Below are 13,141 nucleotides of genomic sequence, written 5' to 3' on the forward strand. Positions count from 1 at the left end.
GTAGCCTCAGTGAAGCGGTTGGTCAGCTTCTTGAGAAAAGACTATTCTCTGGAAGTGCCCAATCCAGAAACACTTCAGCTAACAATGAACTTTGAGAGACACAAATCCACATGTGAGATTTCCTGGGAATGTGGCTTCGGCCTGTAAGGAACTGAGTCCTGCATGCACATGTGACTTGCCCATGTGAATCCAAAACTCGATCTTGGAGCTGAATTCTGCAGAGGAGAAGGGAATGGGTTTCCACCCGTGAGAGAGAGTATATAAGCCTCTGGTGAAACCCCTCCATTTTGTCTTCAGCTGGCACAAAAGATACCCTCTCCACCACAAGGAGATGCCTGAAAGAAACTGGAACAAAGGACAGTAACTACAGGGGTGTGAGTGATTACTTGACCCAGACTAGGAGGAAGTCTAGTCTGTAAAAGAGGCTTATTGGAATGTCTCTAAGGGTGAGATTTACCTGCATTTGGTATTTACTGTATTAGGCTTAGACTTACATGTTTTATTTTATTTTGTTTGGTAATTCACTTTGTTCTGTTTGTTATTACTTGGAACCACTTAAATCCTACATTTTGTAATTAATAATATCACTTTTTACTTTTTAAATGTAACCCTTCTGCCTGTCAGAGTTGGCAGCAACAAGGGCCGGTTCAGTATCTAGGGGATCCATTCCAATAACACAATGGAAAACGTCTCGAGCCCCCACCCAGTGACCTGGGACAAATATACACCACCCCCGCTGGGCGCCTCCAAGAGGCAATACTTCCCCTCTTGCAAGCACATAGTCTGAGTGTAGCAAAAAAGCCTTTTAATAACAGGGAGAAACAATGTGGCATTATGTTGGGGAAACACCACCAACAGGATTCATAATACAACCCATGAGCAAAAAACCCACCCCAAGCAAATTGGGGCATGTCCTTTCCCTTTGGTTCTTGAGTCCAGCAACCCAAAATCACCCAAGTCCCAAAAGTCCAATAACACAAAAGTCTCTGTCCCTGGTCAGGGCAGCCCTAGAGCTCAAAACTTTATCTGCTGAGTTTTACCTCCCAACCTGGGTGGATATTGGGGAGGGTGTTAAGGGGCACCTTATGTTGTCCAAAGCTGATGGCCCCACCTCTCCATGAGGCTCCGCTCTGCCAGCTGCCCCATGAGCTGCTCTAGGCATCCAGCAAACTGCTCTGCTCCACCAGCCGCTCTGCTGGCCGTCCCGCAAACTGCTCCACCATATACAGGCTCCCCTACTACTTAACACAACACCCAGTGATTTCAGCTCTTCCTAAGTTTAGCTCTTTTGTGATTTCAGCTTGTAGTAGTGGAGCCCCAGGGCTGGTGCACCATTAGCCCAAAGTGAATTCAGTTCAGCAGCCTGTAACTAGACTCCTAATGGAATCAAAATTAGCTCTGATATTCCACAGTGGAGAGAGGAGGAAGTGAAATTAGCAGCTAAAGCCCTCACCAAGAGGCCCATGCCACTAAGTATTAATACCTATCCCCAGCCTCTCTCAATTCACAGAGTTCTGGAACCTATGTCCCTTGCCTAGTGAGTGCTACATAGGTGATGGCGAGTCCCTCCATCATAACAAAAGGCCAAGTGCAGTTCCACTGTCCTTGATTCCCATAATCAGGGTAATAATTTATTTTTCCTGCCCAACAACAGAGACGCTGGGGATGCCACAGCAGCCAAAGTGACCATTTGGGCAGCTATGGTCTCATTCTAGGTGGGGTGGGTGTGCCTATGCAAATGAGATCAGCCCCTGAAGTTCTTTTCCACAACTTGCCACACCTCACCACCAGATGTCAGGGTGGAGCTCATCATGACTCTGCATACATAAGTAATGCCTGGCCAGAGGGCAAACAGTGTTATAGAGGGCAAACAATCCATGAGTTTACCCTGTATAAACGTTATACAGGGTTAAATAGATTTATTGGGGTTTGGACCCCATTGGGACGTGGACATCTGAGTGCTGGAGACAGGAGCTCTTCCTAAGCTGTTTTCAGTTAAGCGTGCAGCTTGTGCGGGACATGGTTCAGACTTCATTCTGGGTTTTCAGCAGGCAATCGTGCCTGGCTCATACAAGTAAAGGTATTAAGTCCCAAGCTGGCAGGGAAAACAGGCTCAGGGGTAGTCTAGGCACATCAGGTGGCAGTTCCAAAGGGGTTTCTGACACACAACCCGTCACACAGAGTTTAAGAATAAAATTGCAAAACAATGTTGGAGTAGGGGAAGGATAGGACAAGGACCGATGGACTTCAATTCCAGCATGGGCAGTTTAGATTGGACAATAGGAAAAACATCCCAACAGTGAGGGTGGCTAAGCACTGGCATAACTTGCCCAGGAAGGTTGTGGAATCTCCACCACTGGAAATTTTTTAAGAGGAGGTTTGACAAACACCTGGCAATGAGATAGGTCTAGATTTGACAACTGGTCTTTTCCATGGGCAGCTTCTCTGAGGCCTGGTTTATGCTTAAAAATTAGATCAACAGAGCTCTGTAGCACAGGGCGGGGAAACTTTTCACAGCCTGTACGAGGCAGTTAGCTTGTACAGACCCTCAGTGTAATTCTTCCATTGACCGAGCTACTACCTCTCAGGGACATGGATTAACCACATTGAAGGAAAAACCCTTCCATCAACGTGGAAAGCATCTACACTACGGCGCTGCTGCACACCATAGCTGAGTCAATGCAATGGCCTTAAGATAGACATTATCTGACTCGATGGGGGAGTTTTCCCCCTTCCCATTAAAGCGATTTTTCTCTCCTTTTCCATCATTCTTCTCCTTCCCTTGTAAACCTCTTTCCTTCTTTTGACAGGTAAATAAGTTCAGAAATTTTTCCTCTCAGCATAATTCCTTCCTTCGCCTCCCATGAATGTCATTTCAATTAAAGGCTGAAATGATCTGAAACAGACTTGTTTGCCCATGACTTGGTGGTACCTCTTTCTTTTTCCTCCCTTCACTTACAATGAGTTGAAAGGACAGAAGCAGTACCTGATCAGAAACCTAAAATCAGACATAGAGTCGAGTCTTTCCCTGTTTGCTAACCACACCAATGTTACCCTTTATACCTCTGGAACTGCTTCCTTGGCAGGGGAGGTTAAATTTGGCTTTGATGACTTTGAGATTTGCTCCCTGGAGCATCTTTCCTCCCAGGACAACAGGTGTGCCCAGCACATGCAATGAATGTTCTTGCCGTGTCTTTCCTTGTGGAAATGGAACATAAACGGCCAGATCCTCAGCTGGCCTGGATCGCTGTCTCTCCAGGAGGTCATTTTAATATGATACAAAACTGAGGTGACTGTATTCCACTTTATTTGTTGGTCACCTCTCCAAATGTCTCTTTAAGTAATTTACCAGCATTGGGACACAAAGGTGTCTATAAATCAGTGAATTACTTCGGGACTAATCATTTATTGTCAAAAACAATACCGTTTGGATTCACCTGAAACTATTCACAAATGTGTTACAGATACAGCAAATAGCTTTGTCCCAAAACAATGAGTGTGTGCGGGGGGAGGATTTTTATACCGTTCGCAACACAGCCATTGTAGGAGGTGGTGGTGGGCCTTCCCTTTGTAATTTTTAACCCAATATTTGGGGTGTTCACTTGTGAGGTGGGAGATTTGGGTTCAATTCCCCCTTCTGTCCAGTGCTGGGCAAAACTCTCTGTGACATTGCACTCCATATGCTTTATGAAAATATGCTTCTGAATATGACATCACTGGAATATGCTTTATGCTCAGTGCCCCTTGCAACATCTCATTATAAAGCCTATAATCTACTAAGTGTGTTCATCCTATTTGATTACATGGATTATTTTTATGTCTGGAATTAGGAGAATAAGATATTAACTTGTATTACTGATTTAGACATATTAAATGAAAGACTTTAAAGATGCTTCTGAATCAATGAACTGTGAATGGCTCTGTTTACCCTCAAGCCTTCCTGTGTATGTGTGGGACAAATGAGGAAGAATGGAGATTGGGGTCTTACAACAAAGGGTAGGAATAAATGGTAAATTTTCAAAATGGAGAGGGGTAACTGGTGGTGTTCCCCCAGGGTCAGTCGGAGGACCAATCGTATTCAACTGATTCATAAATGATCTGGAGAAAAGCGTAAACAGTGAGGTGGCAAAGTTTGCAAAGTCTGCTCAAGGTAGTTAAGACCAAAGCAGACTGTGAAGAACTTCAAAAAGATCTCACAAAACTTGGGCAACAAAATGGCAAATGAAATGTTATGTGGATAAATGGAAAGTAATGCACATTGGAAAAAATAACCCCAACTATACATACAATATGATGGGGGCTAATTTAGCTACAGCTAATCAGGAAAAAGATCTTGGAGTCATCGTGGATAGTTCTCTGAAGAAGTCCGCACAGTGTGCAGAGGCAGTCAAAAAAGCAAACAGTATGTTAGGAATCATTAAAAGAGGGATAGAGAATAAGATGGAGAATATCTTATTGCCCTTATATAAATCCGTGGTACGCCCACATCTTGAGTACTGTACAGATGTGGTCTCCTTATCTCAAAAAAGATACACCGGCATTAGAAAAAGTTCAGAGAAGGGCAACTAAAATGATAAGGGGTTTGGAACAGGTCCCATATGAGGAGAGATTAAAGGGGCTAGGAATTTTCAGCTCGGAAAAGAGGAGACTAAGGGGGGATATGACAGAGGTATATAAATTCATGAGTGGTGTGGAGAAAGTGAATAAGGAAAAGTTATTTACTTGTTCCCATAGCATAAGAACGAGGGCCACCACATGAAATTAATGGGCAGCAGGTTTAAAACAAATAAAAGGAAGTTCTTCACACAGCGCACAGTCAACCTGTGGAACTCCTTGCCTGAGGAGGTGGTGAAGGGTAGGACTATAACAGGGTTTAAAAGAGAATTGGATAAATTCATGGAGGTTAAGTCCATTAATGGCTATTAGCCAGGATGGGGAATACCTGGCGGGGGGGCATACAGTGTTCCCTTAAAACCTGATTCACAGGAGAGGGATCTGGCATTTTAAATGCAGATTTGTCACCCTCCTCCTGGGAAAAAGCCTCCCTACAAAATGTGGGCAGACCCTCCGGTCTCCCCTCACCTTCCTCTCTGGGCTCCCCACTGGGGCAGACACTCCTGTGTCCCCCAAAAGGGAAGGGGACCCTGGTCGAGCTGTGGGCTCACAGCTACCAGCTAGGACAGACCGTTCGCTGGCCAGCACAATCCCCCTCTTTCCCTCAGGTTGGGCTTGATTCCAGCGACAGAGTCCCTGGGGTCTGTTCCCACCTCAGCTGTTACCACAACCCCAACTTCCACCTTTGGGGTACATGTTTCTGTGCATCCCAGGGAGGGCCTCTCCCCTGCCGAGCTGCAACTTCCTGGCAGGCTCTATCTTTCTTGTCAAAACACTTTGTTTTATTGTTTTATCTAATCCAGTCTGTTTTAATAGAAGTGTCTGAGAAACTAAGTTGCATGCATATTGGTGCTATTAAAGAAATAATGGACAATGTAGCTTGTATTGTCCAGGAGAGGACTGGGCAGCACAGGACATACATTTCTGGAGAGAAATTGAAGAGTGGGGAGTGTGTTGGGGTCACCCTCCAGTATAACCGAGGGCGGTGAGAGCCTGAGTGTAACCCAACTATTCCTGGCCAGGCTGCAGTTAGGGAGCAAAGATAATCCAGGGAGCAAATCTCAAAGTCATCCCAGGAATCAGCTCCAGAGGTATTGAGGGTAACGTTGGTGTGGTTAGCAAACAGCGAAAGATTCAACTTTTGATTTTACGGTTCTGATTTTAGGGTTCTGAGTTGGGTAATGAGACTAACCAAACAGCTACTAGGCCTTTGCATCCGATGAAGTGAGCTGTAGCTCACGAAAGCTTCTGCTCAAATAAATTTTTAGTCTCATAGGTGCCACAAGTCCTCCTTTTCTTTTTGCAGATACAGACTAAAATGGCTGCTACTCTGAAACTAGGCCTTTGTGGTGTTTCTAGCCTAAAGACATAAGAATTTTGTAGACAGGGCCATCTTGTGGTGTGTTGCTAACAGTAAGGTTATAAAGCCTGATGTTTGCTCTGTTGTGCCACTATTTCAAAGATTATTAAACCTTTTCCTTCCCAGGCAGTGTCTTTGTGTGATGTTGGTAGCCTGAAGATTAAAACGGATGCTTGTGAACTACACTGAATTAGTGCACCTGATAGTGACAGTTCCCAACCACTATAAAAGCATATGACTTTCACTTAGCTAAAAGCATCTTTGGATGTCTTCGGTTTGATCTTTGTTGAACGTGTGAGTCCTTCTTTCACAGGAAAGCCTCATTACACCTGCCAATCGGTGTCTTTGTGGTATTAGTATCTCCAAGGTGACGAAGGCTAATGACTGCAGGGCAGAGTTTGTGAGGTGTCTCGAGCCCAGTAATTGTTAGGTTGTCTGTCTGGCCAGCAGGTTCTGTGTGGGGTTGCTAGCCGCAGAAATATTAGGAATGAGGCCTACATGGCTGTCCCTGTGTGATGCTTCTGGGCCAAAGATCAGTCTGCTTTCAGGGTTCTTTGTGCCTGCGACATGTACTTGTCAAAAAACTAGGTCTTAAACGTACAGGAGAATCCATACTGTTGCTAGCCTGGAGACCATCAGGTCTAAAGCCTTCTGGACAGCCTCTGCTGGTTCCTTCACTCGTGCCATTTCTTTTGTGTATCCTGAGGCCTAATCATTTTTAGGTGAACAATACCACACAGGTACTCCCCTACAGGCTTGAAGCTTTACTAACCTTAGGTGCACGTACCTCACTGTGGTGCCGACTCTCAAAATGCTATCAGTTAATAAGAGACGCAGTAATTACGTGGTGTTAGTAACTGAACAATTACTAGTCCTTATGCCTATGTATTACACTGGCTTCATGTGTGTGTGTGCGTGCATGCACACACATGCACGAATGTACGACCTTCCAGCAGCAGGCTTGGGGAGCAGTAGCAGTCAAGCCATGGATTAAAGTTAAAGGGAATCTCATTCAGCTCAGATAGTATGAACCTGAGGATGGGCAGGAATGATGCCAGAATAGGCAGGATATATGCCAGGATAGGCATATAAAAATGACACTACTTAAGCTAGCATCACCCCAAACAGAAATGGCATTGGAGGCCTTATATCTTTGAGTTAACATCACTTTTTAATTTTATTTATTTATTTATTTATTTATTTATTTATTTATTTAATGGGGGGGAGGGATAGCTCTGTAGTTTGAGCATTGGCCTGCTAAACCCAGGGTTGTGAGTTCAACCCTTGAGGGGGCCATTTAGGGATCTGGGGCAAAAATTGGGGATTGGTCCTGCTTTGAGCAGGGGGTTGGACTAGATGATCTCCTGAGGTCTCTTCCAACCCTAATCTTCTATGATTCTATGTTGATAGCAGAAGCTCTCCCACCGACATAACGACTGTCACTTATGGAGGTGGTTTTATTCGGCCAACAGGAGAGCTTTCTCACATTAGCACAGAGCAGCTACATGAGCGATCATACAGCGTCGCAGCTGCATTAGTACATCTGTGCTGCTGTAAGCTCTCTAGTGTAGACATGACCTTAGCCATTGAGAGCAAAGGGATGCTGGTACAATAACTGACCAGAACTGTACAGAGATAAGGTGGAGGAGGTAATAGCTTTTCTTGGACCAACTTTTGTTGTTGACAGAGACAAGTGTTTGAGCTGAGACAGAGCTCTTCTTCAGGTCTGGGAAACTAACTCAGAATATCACAGGTAAAAACAAGGTGGAACAGATTGTTTAGTGTAAGTAGTTAACACGTATTTCATGGGACAATTCAAGGTACAAGTGGCCTGTTAACACCCCCCAGTCACAGGGAGGAAAGGGGGTAGGAAGACCCACCTCGGCTCCTGTCATAAATATAAACGGAAGGTGTCAAGGTTCCTTCTCCACTCTGAACTGGAGGGTACAGATGTGGGGACCTGCATGAAAACCTCCTAAGCTTACTTTTACCAGCTTCGGTGAAAACTTCCCCAAAGTACAAACTATTTTACCCTTTGCCCTTGGACTTCCACTGCCACCACCAAACGTTTATCTGGGTTTATTTTTATTAGGAAAGCGTTGTTTGGAAATGTCTTTCCCCCAAAATCCTCCCAACCCTTGCACTCCACTTCCTGGGGAAGGTTTGGTAAAAATCCTCACTAATTTGCATAGGTGACCACAGACCCAAACCCTTGGATCTTAGAACAATGAAAAAGCATTCAGTTTTCTTACAAGAAGACTTTTAATAGAAGTAAAAAGGAATCACCTCTGTAAAATCAGGATGGTAGATACCTTACAGGGCAATTAGATTCAAAACACAGAGAATCCCTCTAGGCAAAACCTTAAGTTACAAAAAAGACACACAGACATGAATATTCATTCTATTCAGCACAGCTATTTTCTGAGCCATTTAAATAAATCATAATCTAACACATACCTAGCTAGATTATTTACTAAGTTCTAAGGCTCCATTCCTGTTCTGTCTCCGACAAAAGCATCACACAGACAGACACAGACCCTTTGTTTTTCTCCCTCCTCCCAGCTTTTGAAAGTATCTTGTCTCCTCTTTGGTCATTTTGGTCAGGTGCCAGAGAGGTTACCTTTAGCTTCTTAACCCTTTACAGGTGAGAGGATTTTTCTTCTGGCCAGGAGGGATTTTAAAGGGGTTTACCCTTCCCTTTATATTTATGACACGCCCCCGCAAATTACAGCTAGGGTGAAACACTGGCTGGGATTTCTTCCTGGAGGTCTAGGAAAAAACAGAGTTAATAAGACACATGCACCCCTAAATATACTACCAAGTACATAAAGACTAACAATATTTTCCACATCTGAAGGACGATTTTAACCAGTTGATTCTGGGAAACTTTCATGGGAGAGTGCATCAGCCACTTTGTTAGAAGCTCCTGAGATGTGTTGGATGTTGAAATCAAAATCTTGGAGAGCTAAACTCCACCAAATAAGTTTTTTGTTATTTCCCGTGGCGGTATGAAGCATGGTCGGTTTGCAGGTGGAAACGCCGTCCCCAAACATAGGTGTAGCTTATCCAGAGTGTAGACAATGGCGTAACGTTCTTTTTCACTGACTGACCAGTTGCTTTCCCTCTCAGACAGTTTTTTGCTAAGAAACACTACAGAGTGGAATTCTTGATCTGGTCCTTCCTGCATTAAAACTGCTCCCACACAGCGCTCGGACGCATTTGTGGTTACTAGGCCCGGTCTGTCAAAGTCTGGGGCCCTTAGTACAGGGTCAGACATGAGTGTCGATTTAAGCTGGTTAAAGGCCTTCTGACACTTTTCGGTCCACTGAACGGGATTTGGCTGTTTCTTTTTGGTTAGGTCTGTCAGTGGGGCGGCGATTTGGCTGTATTGCGGTACAAATCGTCTGTAATAACCGGCCAAGCCTAAGAAGGATTGCACCTGTTTCTTTGACTTTGGGACAGGCCACTTTTGGATAGCATCCACTTTGGCCTGTAGGGGGCTGATAGTTCCTTGACCCACCTGGTGTCCAAGGGAAGTCACTCTGTTTAGGCCTATTTGACACTTCTTACCCTTAACAGTTAGTCCTGCCTCTCTTATGCACTCAAAGAGTTTTTTTAGATGTTCCAGGTGTTCTGCCCAGGAATCCGAAAATATGGCCACATCATCAAGGTAGGCGACTGCATATTCTTCTAATCCCGCTAGGAGACCATCTACAAGTCTTTGGAAGGTGGCGGGTGCATTTCGCCACCTGAAAAGGAGTACATTAAATTCATACAGCCCAACATGTGTGGTGAAGGCTGACCTTTCCTTGGCGGATTCATCTAGAGGTACCTGCCAGTACCCCTTGGTTAAGTCCAAGGTAGAGATGAACTGGGCCCGTCCCAGTTTCTCTAATAGTTCATCTGTGTGTGGCATTGGATAGTTGTCTGGGAGAGTTACAGCTTTTAGCTTACGGTAGTCCAGGCAAAAACGTCTCTCCCCATCTGGTTTGGGAACTAGAACCACTGGAGATGCCCATGCACTTCCAGAGGGGCTGATTACCCCCATCTGTAACATATCCCGGATCTCCCGTTCTATAGCAGTTTTAGCTTGAGGAGACACCCGGTAAGGTTGGACTTTAATTGGGTGAGCATTACCTGTGTCAATGGAGTGGTATGCCCATTCAGTCAGTCCTGGGGTGGCTGAGAACGTCGGTGCGTAGCTAGTGCACAGCTCCTTGATCTGCTGTCACTGCATATGCCCAAGGGTCATGGAGAGGTTCACCTCTTCCACACCACCAGCACTTTTCCCTTCGTAGTAGACACCTTCAGGCCACTCAGTGTCGTCTCCTCCCTGGGCTGTAAACTGACAAACTTTTAACTCTCTGGAATAAAAGGGCTTTAGAGAATTAATTTGGTACACTTTAGGCTTTCGGTTGGAGGTGGGGAATGCTATGAAATAATTAAGAGCTCCCAGGAGCTCCTGGACCGTGAATGGCCCTTCCCACGAGTCTTCCATTTTTTGGGCCTGGAGCACCTTTAAGACCATGACCTGTTCCCCTACTCTGAAGGAACACTCTCTGACATTGTCAAGGTTCCTCCCCCACTCTGAACTCTAGGGTACAGATGTGGGGACCTGCATGAAAAACCTCCTAAGCTTATCTTTACCAGCTTAGGTCAAAACTTCCCCAAGGTACAAAATATTCCACCCTTTGTCCTTGGATTGGCCGCTACCACCACCAAACAAATACTGGTTACTGGGGAAGAGCTGTTTGGACACGTCTTTCCCCCCAAAATACTTCCCAAAACCTTGCACCCCACTTCCTGGACAAGGTTTGGTAAAAAAGCCTCACCAATTTGCCTAGGTGACTACAGACCCAGATCCTTGGATCTTAAAAACAATGAACAATCCTCCCAACACTTGCACCCCCCCCCCTTTCCAGGGAAATGTTGGATAAAAAGCCTCACCAATTTGCATAGGTGACCACAGACCCAAACCCTTGGATCTGAGAACAATGAAAAAGCATTCAGTTTTCTTACAAGAAGACTTTTAATAGAAATAGAAGTAAATAGAAATAAAAAAAAAATCCCCCCTGTAAAATCAGGATGGTAAATACTTTACAGGGTAATTAGATTCAAAACATAGAGAACCCCTCTAGGCAAAAACCTTAAGTTACAAAAAAGATACACAGACAGAAATAGTTATTCTATTCAGCACAATTCTTTTCTCAGCCATTTAAAGAAATCATAATCTAACACGTACCTAGCTAGATTACTTACTAAAAGTTCTAAGGCTTCATTCCTGGTCTATCCCCGGCAAAGACAAAATATAGACAGACACACATACCCTTTGTTTCTCTCCCTCCTCCCAGCTTTTGAAAGTATCTTGTCTCCTCATTGGTCATTTTGGTCAGGTGCCAGCGAGGTTACCTTTAGCTTCTTAACCCTTTACAGGTGAGAGGAGATTTCCTCTGGCCAGGAGGGATTTTAAAGGGGTTTACCCTTCCCTTTATATTTATGACAGACATGTTTATCATACCAGGCTTTTTGCTCTTTTTGAGCATCCTGTAAGTTTTCCTTAGCAAGGGCTAAAGAGGTTCGGAGGGTGTTTTGTAGGTTGGTTACAAAGTCCAGAATGTTAGTTCCTTATGAAGGTATAAATCCCTCCCATTGCTGCTTCACCAACTGTAATGGCTCCTTAACCTCGCAGCCATATACAAGTTCAAATGGTGAAAACACTAAACTGGGATGTGGTACAACTCTGTAGGGAAAGAGCAACTGCTGCAACATGAGGTCCCAATCACTGGAGTGCTCATTTAAAAATTTACGTATCATGGCCCCCAAAGTTCCATTAAACTTCTCCACCATGCCATTTGTTTGATGGTGGTAAGGAGTGGCAACCAAGTGATTTACCCCATGAGCATCCCAAAGGTTTTCCATAGTTCCTTCCAGGAAATTAGTCCCTGCATCTGTGAGGATGTCGGAGGGACAACCTACCCTGGCAAAAATGTCTGCTAGTGCCTGGCGCACACTTCTAGCCCTGGTGTTGCTTAGAGCTACTGCTTCTGGCCATCGGGTGGCAAAATCCATTAAAGTCAGTATGTACTGCTTTCCTCTGGGTGTCTTTTTCAGAAAAAAGACCGAGAATATCCACAGCTACTCAGTGAAATGGAACTTCAATGATGGGGAGTGGCTGGAGAGGGGCTTTGATCTGGTCTTGGGGTTTTCCCACTCTTCGTCATACTTCACAAGACCGGACATAGGTAGAAATATCCTTGCCCATTCCCTCCCAGTGGAATGACCCCCACAAACGGTCTTTGGTCCTGTTCACCCCAGCATGGCCACTAGGATGATCGTGGGCTAAGCTCAAGAGCTTGGCCCGGTACTTAGTTGGAACTACCAACTGTCTCTGAGAATGCCAGTCTTCCTGGTGTCCACCAGAAAGAGTTTCCTTGTATAAAAGTCCTCTTTTTACAACAAACCTGGATCGATTAAGAGCTGAGAGGTGGTGGGTTGCTCCATGCAGCCGTCGAAGCTTTCTGGAGGCTTTCATCTGCTTCCTGTTCGATCTGGAACTGTTCCCTTGATGCTGGAGACATCAGTTCCTCATTGGATTGTGGACCTATGCTTGGTCCCTCTGGAAGCGATGTAGGGGATGGGGTTGTTTCCGTTGACTGTGAACTGCTGTCCACTGGGACACTATGTTGGGGTGAGCCTCTCGTGTAGGGTTATGGGCTGCTGCCGGTTCAGGTTCGGTGGGGCCCTCTGGTGTTGGGGTTGAAAGAGTTGGACTTGAGGGGTTGAATCGTCACTTGGATCTCTGGGTTGATTAAATTGGGGTCCACTAAGGAAGCATGGATAGCTGACACTTGTGCTCCGGTGTCCCTCCATGCGGTGACCTTCTTCCCACCCACACTCACAGTTTTCCTCTGCTCCAAGGGTACCTGGGAGGTATCTGGGCCTGAGGACCTCTGGTGTGATTCCAGTGCAATGAACTGTAATCTGTTGGGGTTCTTGGGGCAGTTGGCCTTTACATGCCCCATCTCATTGCATTTAAAACATCGTCCAGCTGACGGGTCCCTGGGGCGAGGTGGGTTGCTGGAGAAAGGTGTGGCGGGACGATAAGGTGGCTGGATGGTTCCTTGGGGGGTAGGTGGGGCCTTGGGCGGACCCCAGTAATAGGGCGTG

At 45.3% G+C, this 13,141-nt stretch overlaps 1 protein-coding gene across 1 annotated transcript in view; it reads left to right on the plus strand.

Moving 5' to 3' along the window:
- Positions 1-13,141, plus strand: part of LOC102946766 (olfactory receptor 1019) — a 46,719-nt gene that overhangs the window by 21,076 nt on the left and 12,502 nt on the right. The window contains exon 2 of the mRNA XM_037898951.1: positions 8,537-8,545. Coding sequence (XP_037754879.1) covers positions 8,537-8,545 — 9 coding nt within the window. The remainder of the gene's footprint in view (positions 1-8,536; positions 8,546-13,141) is intronic.

Source organism: Chelonia mydas, chromosome 6 (assembly GCF_015237465.2).
Source record: "Chelonia mydas isolate rCheMyd1 chromosome 6, rCheMyd1.pri.v2, whole genome shotgun sequence".
Classification (NCBI taxonomy): domain Eukaryota; kingdom Metazoa; phylum Chordata; order Testudines; family Cheloniidae; genus Chelonia; species Chelonia mydas.